General features: G+C 39.4%; 1 protein-coding gene across 1 annotated transcript in view; it reads right to left on the bottom strand.

The window, feature by feature from the left end:
• Positions 1-13,680, bottom strand: part of SORCS3 (sortilin related VPS10 domain containing receptor 3) — a 609,576-nt gene that overhangs the window by 16,671 nt on the left and 579,225 nt on the right. Inside the window, exons 21-22 of the mRNA XM_015148111.3 lie at positions 2,371-2,494; positions 862-974 (exon numbers count right to left, since the gene is read on the bottom strand). Of these exons, the coding sequence (XP_015003597.2) occupies positions 862-974; positions 2,371-2,494 (237 nt within the window). The remainder of the gene's footprint in view (positions 1-861; positions 975-2,370; positions 2,495-13,680) is intronic.

Raw genomic sequence — 13,680 nt, 5'->3', positions numbered from 1 at the left:
GACCATGTTTTATTCATCAATAAATTCTAGTGCCTACCTCTGAGAAAATGTTTAACAAAACCCTTTTACTTTCTCTAAGGCAAATTTGACCTTGGATTAACTCTGTAATTCTATTACCCTGCTGGAATGCTCTCTTCCTTGGCCTGTAGCCTTCTGAGTGCAATCTGTGGCCAATGGTAGTCTTGTGAGTATAAATGTTTGGTTAAGAAGACCCTCTTGGTGAACAAAGAGCCAGACAAGTGCATAATATTAGCAAAAACTCAGTGAGTGGTCCATCCATTAGTGCATTAATGGAATCAAGCCCCTGTCTCAGAAAAATTCATAATAAACATTGGGCCAGTTTCCTTCTTCAAACATTGAACTAGACTCTCTTTTATACTTCTCTCTTCCCTTTTAATCCTACAATTCTTTCTTCTTCTTCTTTTTTTTTTTTTTTTTTTTGTTAAAGTCTTGCTCTGTCACTCAGGCTGGAGGGCAATGGTGCAATCTCAGCGCACTGCATCCTCTACCTCCCTGGTTCAAGCGATTCTCATGCCTCAGCCACCTGAGTAGCTGGGATTACAGGTGTACGCCACCACATCCTGCTAATTTTTGTACTTTTAGTAGAGACAGAGTTTTGCTATGTTGGCCAGGCTGGTCTCGAACTCCTGGTCTCACGTGATGTGCCTGCCTTGGCCTCCCAAAGTGTTGGGATGACAGGTGTGAGCCACTGCGCCCAGCCTCTTCTCTCTCTTTTTACAGATAAATAATCTTTATCTAATTGTGGAACGCAGTTTTAATTCATGCCAATGTATTGTGGACCACATTATCTAGTTCTTTTCCTTATTCGCAAGAACTTAAACAAATATAAAGCCAACTTACTTTAACCAGAGCTCGCTTGATGACATTGCCAATATCTTGTCTCCACTCAGGAATGTCAGGATTGTGGTAATCCAGATTAGGAGAGAATGATAAAAGCTGGGACTGGAAATATTCTGCAGGGAGAGAGAGTGTTCAGGTGAGGCTAGGAGAGTGAGAAGAGAGAGGGTGTGACAGGTGTGGGGCTCCACCACCACTGTGCTTTCGGTAAAGCATCTACTGTTTCACCAGGCTTCTGCTAGAATTCCTCGTTCTCAGCTTGTTTCCTGACTTCTGAAATAAAGTAGAATTTGGTGATTAGAAGTAGATTTGTGCTCCTACCAGTTTTGTTAGTGCCTAAGATCTTAAGCCTTTCTTCCTGTATATTCTCTGAAATGAAAGACAAATACGCAACTCCAGAAGGAGACTTCTGCTCCTGTAGGTGGCACCACGCAGAGCCAACACAAAGCATTAACAATTTGGGCTTGGTTGGAATGGAGTCTTTTCACTTCTCCTTCCTTAATCCCTTTGCCCATTGTGCTAGAAACAGCCTCTGAGGATTAGAAAATAGGTTGAAACTTTGTATCTTGACGCGGTTGGTGAGTATACAAGTGTATTCACTTTGTGGTAATTCATAAAACTAAATACTTGTGCCCTGCACACTTCTGTATAAAATTTACAATTCAATTAAAATGTTTACTTTGAAAGAAACACACAAAACTTCCATGTGCCCCTTGAAGAGCCTGAGAAGCAAGTTGGCAGAAAGGTAGGAAAAGGAATTTACCTGGTGTGAGGCTGGAGGAACATAATCTGAGTCAGAGGATCACAAGCCTTCACTTAACTTCCTAGAAAACCACAGTGATAGTGGTTGTGTCTAAGGACCTGGGAGAGGTTGTATGAAATGGCAGTAGAGGCACTTTCATTTTTAATATTCTTAAGAATGGTTCTCCAGAGTTGAGAACAGGATAGTAGTCCTATTCACCACTCTTCTGCCCTAGTCCTAACTTACATTCTTAGCCTTATTATCCAGTTTTGCAGCAAATGATATTCAAATCTCCAACAATCAAGAAAGCCATCAGTTGTGAATAAGTCCTCTCATTAACTGAGCAATGAATCCTACAAGGCAGGGATCATGACTCCTGACCTTTGGAAATCGCTGGTCCTCATCTCACAAAGAGTGTGTCCTGCATATATGTTGTAGATACCTCAGCAGGACAAAAGATCTAGACCCTTCTATGACAGTCTTTCCAGCTTGCATTTCCTTCCATTTGTGGTAGGTGTCTTTGTCTAATGAGAACCCCAAACACGTTGTGAGGCAGACATAACACAGGGGACAACAAATAGCTGATTGTGGTATACATCTCTTATAACCTCAATCTCTAGGTTGGAGGTAGGTTTGGAAGCTTCCTGTTGACCTATGTCATTTTCCCAAGGCCTGAGGAATTTCCACCACACTCAATGATTGTAGGGAGAGTGGGCAGAGGCAATTAACTGAGTGGGAAGGAGCATCACAGAACAATTTTCAGGGCTTACCATGAACTGCAATCTCTTTTGTGTCCTGGATAAGGGCATTCCCAGCAGCCACCTGGACTGTGATGGTGTTGGTTCCCTCTGCAACGAATGTGAAGGAAATGCTGCTGTCCAAAGTGATGAGAGGCTACAAGAAGAAGTAACAATACTCATTCAGTCTTGTGTGGGATATCAACTTTCCTTCCTTTCCTGAAATTCTCAGACTGTCATCCTAACTTGCAAAAGAAAACAAACAAACTTTATACAGTTTCTTAAAACCATGATTACTCTTCCAGTATCTAGGAAGAGTATTAGTATACTTCAAACATGTTATAAACTGTTAAATTCTAGAAATAAGGATAAGACTGGGCATCCTGGATTTTGCATGTCATTCTGCTCCTTCTCCTGGGGCACAGTAGAAACAGCTTTGGTAACCTGTTCCTGTGGGTTTTGGGAATAGGAGATCATTTCCCATCTCCTCCAGTATCTGGTGTCACTTATATTTTCATCCTATATTCCACTGGATTATGAGACCTTTCTGAGAAGTGATCACATAGTTATTTACTTCTGTAGTGCCCACCTTAGGCACATTGTCTTTCTTTCTTTCCTTTTTTTGACAGAGTCTCACTCTGTCGCCTGCACAGGCTGGAGTGCAGTGATATGATCTCAGCTCACTGCAACCTCCGCCTCCTGGGTTCTAGCAATTCTCCTGCCTCAGCCTCCCTAGTAGCTAGGATAACAGGTGCATACCACCACACCCAGCTATTTTTTTGTATTTTAGTAGAGATGGAGTTTCACCGTGTTGCCCAAGCTGATCTCGAACTCCTGAGCTCAGGCAATCCACCCACCTCGGCCTCCCAAAGTGCCAGGATTACAGGCGTGAGCCATTGCGCCTGGCCACACATTGCCTTTCATAGAGCAGAAAATATACATAAATTAGATGCGCCATCAGATTACTGACTTTTTATATTATTATATCTGTGGTTTCCATTGCAAGGCATTTTTACCACTTTTAATAGGTTAGAAAATACACAAACATACATATTTGTGATCATTTATTAATCTTTTTCTCTTTCTGTTTTTTCCCTGAATAATCATAACAGATAGGAATTTCTCAAGGATGAAGAAAGAAATAGAATGCAGATATACCTCAGAATTCACAAAGGATTGGTTCCAGGACTCCTGTGTATACAAAAATCCATATATACTCCAATCCCATTGTAGGCCCTCCATATCTGCAGGTCTTGCATTCTGCAAATGTTATATTTTCAATCTAAGTTTGGTTGCAGATGTGGGTCCTGATGATATGGAGGGTTAACTGTATTTCTTGAAAAAAAAAAACCTCACATATAAGTGGACCTGTACATTTCAAACCCTTGTTGTTCAAGGGTCAGCTCTAATTATATATTTTATTTTCCTGGAAAGAAGAATCTTGATTAAAAAGCAGATGCTCATTGGAGAGAAGAGAGTACAAATCTTCAGATTGATGAGTCATTATTCAGTGGGCATCTTACAGTCAGTGCCCTCTCAAATTCTCTGTTGTTTGGAAAGTAAGATGTAACAGTTGAAGGCTGATCTAAGGCAGCTGATAAAGAGATATCACAGGGGCAGATGAGCAGACTCCCTCTCCTCTCTTTGTGTCAGGATGACAGCAGGATGGAGAGTAGTAATGTAGCCAGTTGCGGAATGCACAGAGCTGCCCTTTAAGTGGGGCAGGACAGTCCTTCACAGCATACCCATGTATGGCCTGGATGCATGTGTACAAAATCCTGCAGAGGCTCCCACCCGCAGCTTTCAGATGGTGTCCCTACTGTAATAATGAAATTCCTTTCTAGCTCAGAATTTTCAACTGAGCCTTTGAAACAATAACTTAATTTCTTCTGCTTTAAAATTCTATAGCTCTGTTTTATGATCAGGTTGATGGCTGGAGCTGGGCAGGATTACAGATACTGTCCTAAGCATCTGACATATTTTATTTTCTATTTGGTAAATGAAAGAAGAAAGGGAGTATGGAAAGAGATATACTGCTTCCCTTAACTAAGGACAAACCTCAGAGTTCAGGCATTTTTTCCCATACTTATGACTGGGTGATGACACTTACGTGGGTGTGACCTTCTGAATTAATCGATGAATGAAGTGTAAATAAGTTCTGACATGCATATAAAATCCAAAGGGTCAACAGTGGCTGTTTATGGTCCTGTTTGGAGAAGGGAGCTAAAGTCAAGCTGGGCTGAGCATAGCAAATGTCAATCAGGGCCATGGAATAAGGGAATAACAACATGTGTGGCACAGAGTCACCATTTCTAGTATAATTAGAACAGTGACTTGAAACTCACTCTGTTACTGTTTGAACCAATATCCTGAGGCAAAGTTTGTCCCCATTCTGGCCCTTACTTCTTTATCTGTTAAATGAGTGGTTTGGGTTAGGTGATCTGGTGATCTGTGAGGACTCATTCAGCAATCAGAATCTGTTGCATTGACAAATGGATTTAGGCAAAATTTCTAGTTTCTACTGGTCAGCCCATCAGGTCTTATCTGACAGAAAACCTTCAATCACTTCATTACCTTTGCTACATTCTTTAAAAAGAAAATGAGATATCTCTAAACACCCAACAGAATGGCTATATATATATAATTTTATATCTATATATACACATCTCATTAGAGATATATAATATCATAATATATATTATATATATGATAATACCAAGTAATATTGAAGATGCAGGACAATTAGGACTCATAGAATTTTGGTGGAAAAGTAAAATGGTAGAACCATTTAGGAAAATGTTTAGTTTTGTAAGAAATTGCAAAAACTTTTTCCAAAGTGGTGTGATAGTGACAGGAGGCAGCCAAATGCCTAGGCAGATAGGGGCGGGTACCCAGTGAAACCCCACCTCCAAGCCAAAGACAGTTTAAAGCCTGAAAGCCAAGTTACAAGTTAAATCTTTGGACTGGATTGAAAACTTGTCTTCCTGTTTGGCGCGCTTTCTCTGATTGATCCCTATCCTTCATCTATTTTACATATACCTACCCTTTCCTAGTTGGTTTTCTACACTGTCATGCCCACCTTTGAGTGGTGTCTTCACTTGATCCTTTTTTGCATATTCACAAATCAATCAGCACACAATCCCCATCCTGTGTCTGTAAAGACCCCAGACGCAGTTGGTAGAGAAGAAGACGCCCTGACTTCTGGGAGGAGACAGTCTGACTTGAAGTCAGGGAGGAGATGATCTGCCCTTCCTGTCCCCTCTCCAGCTCCCCTCTCTGCTGAGAGCTGTTTTCATTGCTCAGTAAAATTCTCTGCCTTCACCATCTTTCAACTGTCCATGTGACCTCATTCTTCTTGGACTGCAGACCCACCAAGTGTGGGTCCCCAGAAAGACTGTCACACTGGCCCTTTATTCGCAGCGCAGAGGGCAGCTGCCCCACATGACAAGGCAAGGGGCCAACTGAGCTGCTAACACGCCACTGTCCACAGATGGTGGAGCTAAAGGAGCACCGTAATACCCCCTCTGAGGCTTCAGGGTTGCAAGCACCCTCACCTGGGGCTGCTGTGTTCCCCCTGAGGTGACACACCTGGTCTGGCCATGGGCCCTCCATGGAGCTTGCTCCTGTGTCAGCACCCGGAGAGTCTGGCCAGACCCCACACTCACTCGCTCACATGCTCCCTCCCACAAGGGGTTGAGCACTGTGGGCCGGTAGAGGGAGTGCCCCTGTTGTGAGTTCAGTGAAGGGGCCAAGAAAAATCCTCCATCGATTGTACCGTATGTATATTTTATGATTTGGCAACTACAACCCTAAGAATTTAGTCAAGAGAAAACAAGGATACAAGTATACAAACAAAAAAATAAATGTTCATAGTGGCTTATTCATAGCAGCCCAAAATAGGAAACAGCCCAGGAATTCATTAGCAGGAAATTTAGTAGGAAATAAATAAATACTGATATATACGTATAATTGGTGTTTGTGTATGTATGTGTGTGTGTGTGTGTATAATCAGTATGGATAAATCCCCAAACCAGCAAATCTAATTTATGATGAAAAAATAGAATAGTGGTTGGTTCTGGAGACTGGGCTGGAGATAGACTGAGAAGGGGGACTGGGCTGGAGATTGACTGAGAAGGGGCATGAGAGGACTTTCAGAAAGTTTGGATTACACAGGTGAATGTCTTTCCAAAACTCAGTAAGTACACACTGTTGAATTTTGCATTCCATTGTTGATAGGATTTATACCCCTACAGGAGTAAAAGTGTAAAGAAATATTCAACTATAGTTAACGATTCACAAGTTGAATCATTTAGGACAAAGAATATAGGTGTCTTAAATTTACTTTGAAATGAATAAAACGTCAATATAGACTAATAGATGTATACAGAAGGATGGACAGATAGACATGTGATAGAGCAAGCATAGCAAATGTTAATGGTGGACCATAGGTAGTGTGTATGTGGATGTTCACTGCACAGCTCTTTCAGCTTCCCGTCTTGTTTTATTGCCTTCAACTATTTCTCATCTTTTCCCACCTATGACCACCAGCCATTTTTCTCCCTTAATAGTTTTCTCTTTAGAGAATCTTCACTACTTCCAGCTCATCTTCTTCAGCTCTCAGTAGTATACATGGCCCTCTCTCCTTTTTCTGCCTTCTCTTCTTAAGATTCACTGGGTTGGTGCTGTCCTGGGCAATGGAATCTCTTTTGAGAGGAATGGAATTCCTCCTGTCCTAGCAGATTTGATCTTGTCTCCATCTGGCTATTTCCCTAGGAGATCCAGGGCCCAGCAAGGGTGCAGGGATGCAGGGCAAAGGGAATGCCATCTGAAGTAAGAGAGTATGTGCCCTCCTGCCAGCCAGTCAGGGCACTGAGCCACAGCAAACAAACTGTGCTGAATGGGAACACTTGGTCCCCAGGTGGCAAGCCACAGACTCTTGTGTTGGGGAAATGGCAGGAGCTAATTTTGTTTTCCAAATTGCTTTTGTTTCTCATCAGCTGTTATGGCAGCATGGTTGATTTTACCTTCCTTGCAAAGCTGGAACACTCAACAGGATTCTTGAGTTCTTCATCAGCCACTGATATCTGGTGCCCAATGCTAAATTAAATCAAGTATTTTAAGGTTCATTTACTCAAATATATTAGACAAGCAGACACATTTATTAAGCCAGACCTCTGTTAATCCCAGCAAATTGGCCTTTCAGAGCCCCACAAATCCAACAGGCAGCTGATTGACTTCTCTGTCTCTGTGCTTCATCCAATCTACAGAGCCAGCCCACAGCAAGGCCCCTTAGAAAAATACCTCATGCCCTGCCTAGGCTGTGAGCTACATCCCTCCCCACAGAGAATCCCTCATGTGCGACAGGTCACATATTATCCACTGAGCCTGGCAAGAAATCGACAAAGCTCTGTGTGACTATTTAGTTATGAGATTTCCACTTGACTAATGGAACTAAGCAAGCTGCAGGGAAATCTTGGATGCAGCCTACATCAGTTTCCCAGACACAGTAAGTCAAGTTAATAGTGTACATTCTAAAATCTCCGCAATTTAAAATGCATACCTTGATAACAGCTGCCAGTCCCAAATTGGACAGATTATGCAGTCACTATGCTTGCCTTATTTAAAACCTTCAGCAGATTATATAGTAATGTGTGCAAAGTGCTCATCGTATGAAGCACAAAGCCTGGATATATAATTATGGATCTACCACGTTTAGAACTATATAAAAAATCTTAAAGAAATAAGCAAAGAAGCAAAGAAATAAAGCAAAATACTATCTATAGCTACTAGTTGTAAACTAAAACTAAACTAGTGATATAAGATAGAACCAAATTCATGGTTCTATTCACTAGTTTGGTTTAAAACTAAACTAGTAGCTATGGATGCTAAAGCAAAGAAATGAAGCCAAACAGTATAGTAAACTAGTAATTTAAAGCTAAACTAATAGTTATAGATACTATTTGGCTTTATTCCTTTGTCTTTGTGTGTTTTTAAAGGAGAAAAATGACTGGTGGTAATAGGTGGGAAAAGATGATAAATAGTTAAAGGTAGTAAACCAAAACTCCCATACTTTTATGCCTATGGGATTAATGTGAATATTCACAGGTTAGAAAAGCACTTTTCCTCAAATACAGATACACTAACATACACAGGTAAATACATCCAAAACCTCTTTGACAGTATCTGTCTAAAGTATCACTGTCCATGAATCTGGTTCTATCTTATATCACGCTACCCTAAATCAGAATTTTTGTGACAAAAGCAAAAGCATCAATTTTTATCACTCAAAGCCATCTATCTTCCTCACCTTTTAGCATTTTCTCCAACTTCTGCCCAAATGAATCCTTTAATTTTGGCTGAATTAGTTTAACATCCCCAAAGCCTAACCTCTACACAAAAATCCCTCTCTTTCCTCTCTGCCTCAATTCTACTGCTCCCTCCTTCTATGCCAGCTTAGGCTCAACTTTATATATGACTCACCCAATGACCAACAATGTCTACATATCCATCACTCCCTAGGCTGCTTGACTCAGCCAGTAATTTTACATTCCTATTGCATACCTGCTTTTATCTATTCTTGAATTTTACCCTCATATTCTCGAATAGATTACATGTTTTTTGAAAGCAATAAATGGAATTTACACTGCTTTGTATTCCACACAACATGTAGCTCAAACTATAGGCTTGTAAAAAGATCCACAAAAGTACTGATGGAATTTCACATTGCCCACTGATAGATTTGTAGGCACATATGCCTACAGTTGGATTTCAGAAATTCTTGCTCTTTTCTATTTGCTTATACAACATATTTGTTTGTCACTTATTGCATATGTGCTCATTGTGCTTTCTTACTGGGGATATAATCTCCTTGAACGTAAGGAGAATGTCATATGTGTTTTTCTATCCCTAATATCAGCAAGCAAAAGTCTGATTATAAAGGCAGGACGCCATATCACTCTTATCAGTAGGATGACTTCATTTAACTACTTACATAGTAACCTGGTCACACAAACACAAACACATAAAAACAGCCATAAACATCACCTTCCAAGGTTATTTCCTTAATTGTATTCTCTGTAAAATGGGATAATTTCTATTTCATCAGTGATGTTCTGATAACAATAAAATAATGTGTATGAAGAGACCAGTACATAATGAGTACCAGAAATATATACTCAAAATTAGTATTAGTTCCTTTTACAGGTCAGTTGGCTAGTCAAAGGGAACCAAATAGCTCTAAAATCGCAGCACTCGCCATATACGTAGGGACATTCATGCATTTGCCAGCCAAATATAGTGCTCATTGGATCAACTACTGGGGACCATGGCCATCTTGATGTGTTTCTGGCATGGTGTTAGCAAATAGCACTGCACTGAAAAGTCACCTCTTTCAAATGGACCAAGTAAACATTTTTAGAAATTGGAGTGTAACCTGTGGAACCAAGTCAGATTTTTAACCTAAATACAAATGTTATTTATGCAAATGATGAGCACAACAGTGACTAATACTTCCAAATGCTCGGTTGTGTTCTAAACACTTTCTATGCCTTTCTTTACTTAGTCCTTGCAGCAATACTTGATCATAGATACTACTGTTATTACTCAGACATTACAAACAATAAAACTGAGACTCAAAGAAATTAAATGCTTTGACTTGACTAACGGCATACAGCAAAGAAGATTCGGTCTGGACTCCAACCTAGGTTTGTCTTGTTCTGCAACCACTCTATTCTACCGCCTCTCATGTATTGTCATTCTCTTGGTTCTTTGGGAACAAAACCACCTAGTAAGACCTCTGGGACCCGGGTATTCGTGCAGCATTTCATGTTCAAGGTTTTGGATTAAAAATTCCTAACCAAGGGAATACCTCTCGTCACCATTAATTTAAAAACATAAAACTATAATGCCAATATGTAATTTAAAAATGCCCTCTCGTAATATGGCATAATATATATGAGGTAGGTATTAGATAGATAGATTGATTGATAGATTATAGAAGTGGAGTGACAGAGAGATACACAGTAGATTTCAAATAATAACTAAGTCATGTTCATATGTTACATATTATAGTATCCTTGCTTTACAGAAATTGATACAAACTCAAATTAAGTGACTCATTCAATTTAACACAGATATTATTGCAGAAGTATAAACTAGAATCACCAATTGCTTTGTTCATTTATTTGTTTTTAATCAAATACCTATTAGACACTGCATGGCATTTCAGGTCTTAGAAACAGCACTCAAAGAAAAAAATAGGGCTGTAGAGAAATGTTGTGTCTTCCGTTCCTCGCAGGCTGCTGACTAAATCACTGTGTTGGTAACAGTCAAGAACTGCCCTTCTTGCACATAGAAGTTTCTTAGAAAGGATCATCAGGTAAATGAGCTACAACAAGAAAGAATTCTCTGACTTGACAGCCAAATCCTCATATCTGCACAGGAGAAATGAACTTAAAATCCTCCTCTTTCTAACTTCTCCCTGAACAATTTTCTCTTTTTCCTTCACTGTGTATATCTGCTGGTCTTTGAGGCGCAACTTTAGATTATGTAACCTCCAGGAGATAAACACCTCTAGTGGTGCAGCTAAGGCATGTGGGGCTGGGGAGAGTGCATGATAAATGGGAATTAGTAGACCCAGTTTTGAGGTCTGGCTCTGCAACTAACCAAGTGTTTGAATTTGGGATGTTCATCTCAGACAGGGAGCTTAACTTCTCTAATGTACCAAACAGGGCTTTTATTAAATGACCTACCCTTCTATTTTCCTGGTGAAGAATAATCCCAGAAATGCAAATGCACTAGTCATCTACACTGAAAAATTAATTTGAAAATATGAGGCACAAATAATGCAAAAAGAAAAGGGTTCCTTGGTCCATAAATCTTGCTCGATATTTTACCAAACCATGCTAAATATAAGTTCTAATAATATCATAAAAAGAATCCATTTATTGAGTACATAGTGTGTGCCAAGCAAATAGTATAGTTTTACTATATATTTATGCCATACAATAGCATAGTTTTCACAACAATAAAGTTGAGATAGGCATTATTCTTTCCACTTTACGGTGAGCCAATTACAGTTTAGGACAGATAATTTTATCAAGCTCTCACACAACTAAGAAGTAGCAGTTCTGGAAATTTAACCCATGAAACCCTAAATCCAAGGTCCATGTTCTCTCCACTGTATCATGCTGCCTCCCTAAAAAAGATCGGGGATAAGTTATCTCCCATTTACGCAGGAGTAAGGGTGGGGTGAAGTTCTCTTCGGTTGTTATCGACCAGAAACTGAATATTTATTTCCCTTCTCTTTAGATATCCAACATTTCCAACTCTGATGTTGTACCTTACTTAAATTATGTTTTTTAACTGAAAGCTTTCTCTAGGATAAGCAATGCCAATCACATTATGAGTTTTCCAAAAAAAAAAAAGAGTTTTCAAAACACACACACACACACACACACACACACATGTCTGAGAGTTCAGAACTCCATGAGTATTCATAGGAAGCCCCCTTGACTTCGTGAATTTTATCATCAGTAGGTGACTACGTACACCCAGCAAATGTTAAAGAACATTGCCCATAGGGTTATAGCAGGAGAGGGGGAAAATAATTATTTTGAAATACACATCAGAGCACTATGTTCTTTTTAACAAGGTCTGCTCTCAGAAGAAACTTATAAATCAGAGCCTAAACTGCAGGGGTTTTATAGTCCAACTAAGCTACGGGCAGTAAAATGTACAACGCCAGCCCACTTTATCCTTCCATGTGGGAGAATATAGATACCTACCTACAGCCCACTCTAAATAATCTAACCATCCTGAGGGATCAGGAGAGGGAGAACAAACAGAAACACCTGTAAATGCCTGAGACCTAATGATAGGTTGATAGAAAGCTTCCCCTCCTTCCACATCTTACCACCACATGACTAAAGACTTATTTTCAGCCATTCCTGTCACCCAGTATATCATGTCCAGTTATGAAGAAAAAAATTACGAGGCATATTAAAGGGAAAAAACATAGAAGACACACAGAAGGCATCAGAGTCAGATATAACAGGGATGTTGCAGTGACCAGAGCAGAAATTTCAAACAAATTTAATTAATGTGCTAAAAGATTTAATGGATAAGGTAGACAGCAGCCCAAAACTGATGAGCAATGTAAACAGAAAGTTGAAAATTCTGAGAAAGAAAAGAAATGCTAGAGATCAAAAACACTGTTCTTGAAATTTAAAAATGCCTTTGATGTGTTTATTAGTAGACTGAACACAGCTTAGGAAGAATCTCTGAGCTTGAGAACATCTCAATAGAAAATGCCAAAACTGAAAAGCAAAAAGAACAAAAAGTTAAAAAAAAAAAGAAAAAAGAAAAGAATATCCAAGAATGAGGAACAACTAAAAATGGTATAAATGCATGTAATGTGAATAACAGAAAAAGAAACAGAAAAAAATCTGAAATAATAATAACTGAGAATCACAGCAAAGTAATGTCAGACACCAAACCACAGACACACAAAAATCAGAGAACACTGAGATAGATAAATGCTGAAAAATCTACACCTAGATGTATCATTTTCAAACTACAAAAAAAAAAAAATCAAAGATTAAGAAAAAAAATCATGAGAAAAGCTAGAGGAAATAAACACCTTACTTATAAAGGAGAAGAGGTAAGAATTATGTCCAACTTCTCCCCAGAAACCATGTAAGCAAGAAGAAAGTAGACAGACATATTTAAAGGGTTGAGGGAAAAAAACTCCGCCAATCTAGAATTCTGTACCCTGCAAAATTATCCATCAAAAGTGAAGAAGAAAAGAATGTTTTCTCAAACAAAGCAAACATTAAGAAACTTGTCAGTAGATCTGTTTTGCAAAAATCATTAAAGTTTCTTCAGACAGAAGGAAATATGGGTCAGAAACTTGAACCACATGAAGAAAGGAAGAACACTGAAGAAGAATAAATGAAGGCAAAATTGTTTGACCCAGCAACCCCATTACTGGGTATATACTCAAAGGATTATAAATCGTTCTACTATAAAGACACATGCGCATGTATGTTTATTGCAGCACTATTCACAATAGCAAAGGGTTGGAACCAACCCAAATGCCCATCAATGGTAGACTGGATAAAGAAGATGTGGCACATATACACCATGGAATACTATGCAGCCATATAAAAGGATGAATTCATGTCCTTTGCAGGAACATGGATGAAGCTGGAAACCATCATTCTCAGCAAATTAACACAAGAACAGAAAACCAAACACTGCGTATCCTCACTCATAAGTGGGAGTTGAACAATGAGAACACACGGACATAGGGAGGGGAACATCACACACTGAGGCCTGTCAAGG

This window comes from Macaca mulatta, chromosome 9, assembly GCF_049350105.2.
Source record: "Macaca mulatta isolate MMU2019108-1 chromosome 9, T2T-MMU8v2.0, whole genome shotgun sequence".
In the NCBI taxonomy this organism is placed as follows: domain Eukaryota; kingdom Metazoa; phylum Chordata; class Mammalia; order Primates; family Cercopithecidae; genus Macaca; species Macaca mulatta.
This window is presented reverse-complemented; position numbering and strand designations above follow the sequence as displayed.